General features: G+C 40.9%; 1 protein-coding gene across 1 annotated transcript in view; it reads left to right on the forward strand.

The window, feature by feature from the left end:
• Window positions 1-4329, forward strand: part of LOC108576122 (probable nuclear hormone receptor HR3) — a 110549-nt gene extending 106220 nt beyond the window's left edge. The window contains exons 7-10 of the mRNA XM_017939051.1: window positions 1-208; window positions 1417-1689; window positions 2982-3206; window positions 4041-4329. The exon at window positions 1-208 is cut by the window's left edge and continues 7 nt beyond it. Coding sequence (XP_017794540.1) covers window positions 1-208; window positions 1417-1689; window positions 2982-3206; window positions 4041-4300 — 966 coding nt within the window. The 3' untranslated portion in view covers window positions 4301-4329. The remainder of the gene's footprint in view (window positions 209-1416; window positions 1690-2981; window positions 3207-4040) is intronic.
• The last annotated feature ends 3470 nt before the right edge of the window (window positions 4330-7799 follow it).

Consider the following 7799-nt stretch of genomic DNA (forward strand, 5'->3'; position numbering starts at 1 on the left):
GCCGGTGGCGGTGGCGGTGCCGGTTCCCTGAGCGGGGGTGGAATCGTTGCTGTGAAGCAAGAGACCACCGTCGAACTGGCCAGCTTGGGCCACGGCTCGTACACGATGGTCGACTCGACGACCTTTCTGAGCGGTCAGCAACAGAGGGTCAGCAATCCATCCGAGGACGACGAAGTGCCGAGTCTGCCCAGTATGTCCCATGCGAGATGTGAGGTTACGTTTGTGTCCCTTTGCATGGGCATGCATCGCGCGCTTCTTCTATCGTTTTCCAATTTTCTTTTCTTTATAACGTTCTTGTGTTTTTTTTTTGTTTTTTTTTTTTCGTTCTTTTTACTGTCTTCATTCTTTCATCTCACGCTGTTTTTTTTTTTCTCTCTGTCTCTTCTTCTTCTTCTAGCGGCGTGAATCGTGATCGACGGTCGGTGTACTTCGTTTCTGTCTGTCTGTCTGTCTGTCTGTCTGTCTTCACGATGGGAGAGTACGTTTTCTGTTGTACAGAACGGAGGGGTTTATTCGAGGGAACTATGAATGGTAAATGAACGTTCGTTCGGGGAGTTTTGGAACTGTGTTGATAGTTTGGGAATTGAAGGATATTGCGGTTGCTGAAACGTCAAAGCGTCCGACTATTTTATTGTGTTCCTGCTTTTTTTAGAAACGTTTATAATTACTTCTTGTTGTAGTGTGACTTTTAAAGCTTGGAGCGTCGTAATTATACATTGATCTTCATTTTCCTATTTTTTTTTCAAGTAAGTAAGGTTCTCGAAGTGTTCGTTTCGTAGTCAGAGTTATAGGTAATCCGAGAAACTTACGTAAAACGACGAGATGTATTTGATCGGTATTCCCGAAGTTCTATAGAACGTAGAAAGGGTAAAGTGTAACTGGGAGTAGCTAATTCAAGTTGCCGAAGGGGGTATTGAATGAAAGGGTTTGAATTTCTCGGCGGCGATTCTTCGCGGCAAAGCTGGGATCGTTTAAAGTTACTCGCCTTGAAGGCTGAAGTGAAATGGCTCTGGTAACTGTAGCGATAATGTAGTTTCGAAACTACGGTAATTATAGAAATTTACAACGATAGGTTTTCGCTGGTCCACATTGCCTCGCGTGATCTTAACCTGGAAAACGTGCTCTCTCTTGCATTGAATCGTTGCATTTGGCAATAACAGGCAAACAAATAATCGACACTAACTAACAGTGTCTCTTTTTTTTTTTTTTTTACTCAATATTTATCTCTTCTCTTTTAATCATCTATCGCTTATACATGACATAATCGTTGATAATGCTGTACGTGTTCTGAAAGAAAGGTGTCGTCGCTCTTTTCTCTCTCTGTGTTACATTCGTGAACGCATATAGTCGTTTTTTGAATCTCGTAGAGAATAATGATTGAATGTTTTATCCCGACGTACCCATGAATTCTCGTAGATCCGGCACAGATCAGCGAGCTGCTCTCAAAAACGATAGCGGATGCACACGCAAGAACGTGTCTGCTGTCGACGGAACAGATCCAGGAGTCTTTCCGGAAGCCGCACGACCTCTCCAGATTGATGTACTACAAGAACATGGCGCACGAGCAGCTCTGGCTCGAGTGCGCCCAAAAACTAACCACCGTTATCCAGCAGATCATCGAGTTCGCCAAGATGGTTCCTGGATTCATGAAGCTCTCGCAGGACGACCAGATTGTTCTATTAAAGGCTGGTGAGTAATCTCAATCTAAATTTACGAGTAGACGATAATATCGCGAGCAAGAGGAAACACGATTTACCTTGTACATTATTTAACCCTTTTGCGATTAGATCAGTGTCTTTTTTTTTCTTTTAATTTCCTATTTATCTATCGATCATCAGGTCTGTTACGGATACCGAGTTAAGCTTAACTTTGTATTATACAAGTGGAGACATAATGCGCCTCACTGGTCACGAAATTGATAAGGGGAAACGTGATTTCACTTTGCTTTGTGAAATTTTCATATTTAAGGCTTTACATTATCGACGAAATCGATCAATTTCCACCTTTGTTTCGCTTATTGTCCCCCTTTTGTTAGGGATGAGAGGCGCTAATCCCTGTTAACAGAACAACGAGATGTCGCGTTATCAGGTGGAACGTAGAGAGATCTAGGTTTGTATAAACTGACGGAATGGTCGCGATAACGGCGCAGTTTCGTAAACAGGAATTATGCAAAAGTAAATTTTAATTACCCGCGCATGGAACGGTGTAAACATTGCTCGGGCTAAACAAATAATCGCGCAGTCGTATGTCTTATCTGGTAAGAGACAGAGAGAGAGAGAGAGAGAAAGGCCGTGACGGGCGAACAGATAAAATTCTAATTCCCCGCGTGTAACCATTCAGAACTGCTAATGGGAGGTTCAATTTTTAAGACTGTTTAAATTACGATGAATAATACGATGTCGGGTAAATAAAACGTGTGTGTGCTTAGGAATTTTCGGAGGGAGGACAGTCAAACTGAAAGGCGTAAAGCAAACGTATTATTCTGACAGCACCAACGTTTGTAACTTCGAGGTGTGATAATTGAGAGCGAATGTTTTCAAACAACCTTCGTTATTTCAACGAAGATTATCTTTTAAGAATGGAAGCTTTATGGAAAATTTCATTTCGTTGAAATTACGACGATTATCTTTGTAATTCATATTTTTACAGTGTAATTATTGAAAATTTTTTTAACAACCTTCGTTACTTACACGAAGATTATCTTTTAAGAATGGAAGCTTTATGGACAATTTCATTTCGTTGAAATTACGACGATTATCGTTGTAATTTATTTTCCGACGGTGCAATTATTGAATATTGTTTAAACATACCTTCGTTATTTCGACGAAGATTATCTTTTGAGAATGGAAGCTTCGTAGGGAATTTAATTTCGTCGAAATTATGGTGATATCTTTTGTAATTTATTAGAATACCTTTACTTTGCAGTAATTATTCGATATTATTTTCGTGAAATAATTGACCACTTTTCGTGATGTTCGTAGGTTCCTTCGAGTTGGCTGTGCTACGTATGAGCAGGTACCTCGATCTCCAGCAGAACTGTGTCCTATACGGCGACACGATGTTGCCACAGGACGCGTTTTACACGACGGACACGGCGGAAATGAAGCTTGTTTCTTGCGTGTTTGAGTTGGCCAGGAGTATTGCCGAATTGAAGCTTACGGAAACAGAGCTGGCTCTTTACAGCGCAGCGGTTCTCCTTAGTCCCGGTTAGTAAAGGTCCCTTGTTTCTTCTCTCTTCACGTCGTACAACGTTCGAAAAGAATTACCATTTATCGCTAATCAAAGATAGCACGATAATTATATTTTTACCGGTCGATAGAATAATAAAATCGATGTTTAGTTGAAGGATAAAACTGGAGAGCAAGTAGTAGTCTCATTAAGCAGAATAAATGCAATTACGTCCTTTGACTGTTTTACTCCTCAGAGTTGAAAAGAATTCGTTCGTTTCGTAGTCGAGTGCCTTCGACGATAATTGATTCGATCGGTACAGAGAGGATGAAATTGAAATTGTCGCAGCTAGCTGACCACAGAAAGTTCTACAGGACGAAAGTTAAATTCAAGCGAAACTTGAAAAAGAAAATTTAACAAAACCGTACTAACCTAAGAATATTAATCGTCTTTCGCCTACAAAATAGTTGCGTTAAACCTATTAAATCATCCACTCACGAGGCAACAAGTTCCCGGCATTCCAAACATTATCACGACGAATCGGCGACATTCTTCGCATCCCTCGATCCCTGTGATTCACGTTCCAAAATTATCCAGCAACACGGTTCCCCAATTATCCCAATTGGTCCCGGTTTCGTCACTCGAGCTTCTCAAACGAAATTAATCGCCGCTTATAAATACTCGTTCGACGATCGAGCATGTGTCCTCTCTCTAATCTCTTCTTCCATTCGTCGTCTCTTCTCCTCGTTTCTATCCACTAGCTCAACTCGCAACATTCACCAGAGAAACTTATCGAATCTCGTCCCGTTCCAATAAACATCCACCTCCGTTGCGATCTAGCCAGAAATAAACAGGTGGAAAAATAATTTCAGATCGGCCGGGATTGAAAGGGCTGGCGGAAATCACGAGACTGTCGCAGGCGGTGATCAGGGCGCTCAGGTCGGAGCTGGATCGTAACCACGTGTCGCCTATAAAGGGCGACGTGACGGTCTGCGACGCGATCCTCGCGAAGATCCCCCAGCTCCGTGAGATCTCTCTTCTGCACATGGACACACTGGCGAAGTTCAAACGGTCGCAGCCGCACCTCGAGTTCCCGGCCCTCCACAAAGAGCTTTTCAGCGTCGACAGCTGAACGATCGACGCGGCGCAGGGCGTCCCGACGCTGACGAACAAAGCGGTACGCGAGTAGCGCCGGGCCTTGCTCTGTCAAGGTGAGTTCCACCGTTTGGAAGACACAGAAACAGACAAACAAAAAAGAGAAACGAATAGAAAGGAAAAGATCAGAAAATTGGGGGAAAAATCGAGTTGAAGGAGGAATGCGACGCGTGTCGACGACGAAGACGACGACAACGACGACGACGACGAAGACGACGCGCGTCGCAGCTACCTAGGAAGTGTCGCTCGTATCATTGCCGCATACGCGTTCTTTTTTAGGGCTGTGTTTCACGCGAGGCGTGTCGAAGGGTTCATAGAAGAACGTGCGATGCGAGAGTAACGGGGGAGGCTTGTTTCTCGTCGTGTTCTCTTCGTTCGCTTTGCTATTATTCGCTTTTTCTTCAGCTCGCTCGTTCGAGAGCAACGCACAGCCAGCTTTCAGCGCACCGGGGATCGATCTTTGGAATGATCGACGAGAAAAATCCGCTCGTCTTTTCCTTCTTTCTTTTTTTTTTTTTCTCTTCTGGTTCGTCTTTTCACCGTACTATAGAGAATCAAATGCTCACGTGAATGTTTACCTTATTGTTATCCTTTTTCTTTCTTTCTTTCTTTCTTTCTCCGTGGCTTTAACAACAACTTTCTCGAGCATTGTTACATACCGATGGAGGGAAGAAACGAAACGAAAGAAAGCTGTTAGATAGATGACGTTTAATTTATACGAAAAGATCGTTGTGTTGGTAATTTAATTGTAGCTGTTCTTAGAATAATTCTATCTTTGTAATATAACCAAGCGACCAGAGACACCGTTCTACGCTTAAGTACAAACAGATTTTAATACTTTGTTCTCGTTGATAACGAAACCAGGGTGTTTTCGGGTGGGTTTTTCCTTTTTTCTTCTTTATTCTTCTCGATGCACAGATTTTCTGTTTTTCGCTCGTAGCTTGCACGATCTTCTTTAAAGCCCTTCGATTCGGTAACAAGGACAGATGTGCGATTCGAAAAAAATAAATAGAAAAACGAACGAATGGTTGTTAGGTCATGCAATTATATATATATAAATATGTAGATTCTCTCTTTCTTTTTTTTTTTTTTTGGTCTCGTTTGTATTGACGAAAAACTTGATGACGATAGAGCAGGGCCATTTCGTAACCGAGATAATGGAATATCTTTAATCTTATCTGTAAGACCTGCGTAACCCGATTTCACGATTGCCCAAACAACCCGACTTCGTTTCGAGCTATGGCTCGTTTGTGTTTCTCGGATCTTGAATTACTGCACGCGAGCGGACCGGCTTTAAAAAGAGAGTCGGCATTTCGAGCGGGAAACAAGTAACTGTGGGGTTAGGCTGCGATCCATGTGTAAGTTTATTTTCGTAATTTTTCTCTTCTTTTTGTCTTACGTTACGGTTATTTCTTTTGTGTCGGACAGAAGCTGCGTACTATTGTTACAATTATTATTATACAATTAATTATTATTAATTATTATTATTACTATTACTACTATTACCGCTATTACTGTTATTATTACGATCATTAATATTTTTTTATTTTATTTTATTCTATTCTCGTTCGTCTCTTTGTTTTTTCTTTCGTTTCTTCGTTCGAAAGCTTTCGTTTCTTTCTCTCTCTTTCAACGTGTACATAACTGCTGTAGGATAATTCTCATTGTTAAGTACCTCTCTCTTCTTTCCCTTCTCTCTTTCTTTCTTTCATTTGTGCCTCTTTCGTTTTTACCAATTTATACGGAACATTGATTAATCGTATTCGTTAAGTGAAATGTTACCTTGGTGTTTTTCTGAAAGAAAAAAAGGCAGGGTTCGCGATAGAGAAACCGCGAGGCGTTCGGATGGAAACGCGAACGAATCAGAGTCTACCGGGTTTTGCTGTCTTATTTATTTTTTTTTTTTTTTTTGCTTTCGTCGAGGTTTTTCCTCTCGAATTGTCAGATTCGCGCTAACGCTAACTTACGTTCCCGTCCGATTCGGAACTTTAAACGGTACTTCTTTTTTTTTTTTGTCTCCTCTTAGCTGTTATTATATATAAATGAACACGTTATTATGTAAAGCAAATGAATTTTTGAATTATACACGTTGAAACGTCCCATTTTTAGGATGAATTTTGTAAGAAATAATAAAGTATTATAAGCGACTTAATCGTCACGTGATTTGCTTTTCTAACCTATGAAAGTCTGTAATTCTCTACGTAAATATAAGGAGTCTAGTTTTTTTTTCTTCAATCGTTCGAGCGTAATTTAATTATTCTCAGCCTCGATCGAGAGCTCTCATTCCAGAGATCGATCCGGGAGATCTATTCGCTTGTCGATGCGTGTAATCGTGACGAGAAAGAAACAGAAAAGAGCAAGAGAAAAAGAGTTGCGTTCGCTGTGCTTGTATATATTGTATAAATCGATCGCGACAAATGATCGAAAACGTTCGCTGTGTGTTTTACCTTCTTTTTTTTTATGTTCGTTTTACCGGACGTTTGGATGGGTTTCTACAAAGAAAAAAACCCGGTAGGCTTCTTGCGATCGGTTCGCGCCAAGTCCGATCACGGAACGTCGAGTTTCGAGCTTTTTCTGTTGCGAGCGAGTCGAAAGTTACTTGTTTCTGATCTACAGCGATCCTTCCTAGGGAGCGTCGGGACACGACGGCGTGAAAAACGAACGCAGGATCGTGGGAGGAAGAGTGTGAGAGGAAAGCGTAGGGGAACGGACGTGTCGAGGCAATTGGAACAGTAAATAGATGATCGTGAATAAGAATCTTCTGCAGTAATTCGAAAACAGAAGGAAATTAAATAAAACAAACGAAGAAAAATTTGTACATTGAACAGATGAATATTGTATGTTGCGACAATATTGCCGAGAAAAGAAATTGAATTGTTAAACTATTCTTTGTCCAAAATGAATATAATTTAATTTAATTAACTTTCAAGATTGACCTTTTCTATCTCGAAAATGTTTAATAGAAAAATGACACAGCGATCGATGATCTTGATCGATCGGTTCAATTTGGACAGAGAATATCAGTCGCTCGAATATAATTATTTCTCGTTCAGAGAGAATGTCTATCAATTCGAAAGCACGGCAGATCCTGTTAAAGGCTCGTTCTACCTGGTCCGACCATACCGGGACACATCTACTTGCGTTCTTATAGCCTCGATCGAAGTTGTCGCGTCCAAGGGTAGCGCCGAGTGGTGGGGGGAAAAAATAGTAGCAAACGATATACACACACGAGAAAATAAAGAAGTAGAGAATAAAAATTAAGGAAACACTTGGACTCGTCTCTATCGACTGAATAGTTCTATTACTCGCGGTGCTTACGACAGGGAGCAAATGAGGTACAAGCGTTTAACCGTATATTCGTCTCCTTTCTGTTGCAGATTATTTCCTTCGTAATGAACGTATTGGGCCTTAAATAAACATAACATTGTTATATATAAAGTATACATAAAAAAAGCAACATAAAGTATATATGAAAG

Source organism: Habropoda laboriosa, unplaced genomic scaffold (genome assembly GCF_001263275.1).
Source record: "Habropoda laboriosa isolate 0110345459 unplaced genomic scaffold, ASM126327v1 scaffold333, whole genome shotgun sequence".
Classification (NCBI taxonomy): Eukaryota; Metazoa; Arthropoda; class Insecta; order Hymenoptera; family Apidae; genus Habropoda; species Habropoda laboriosa.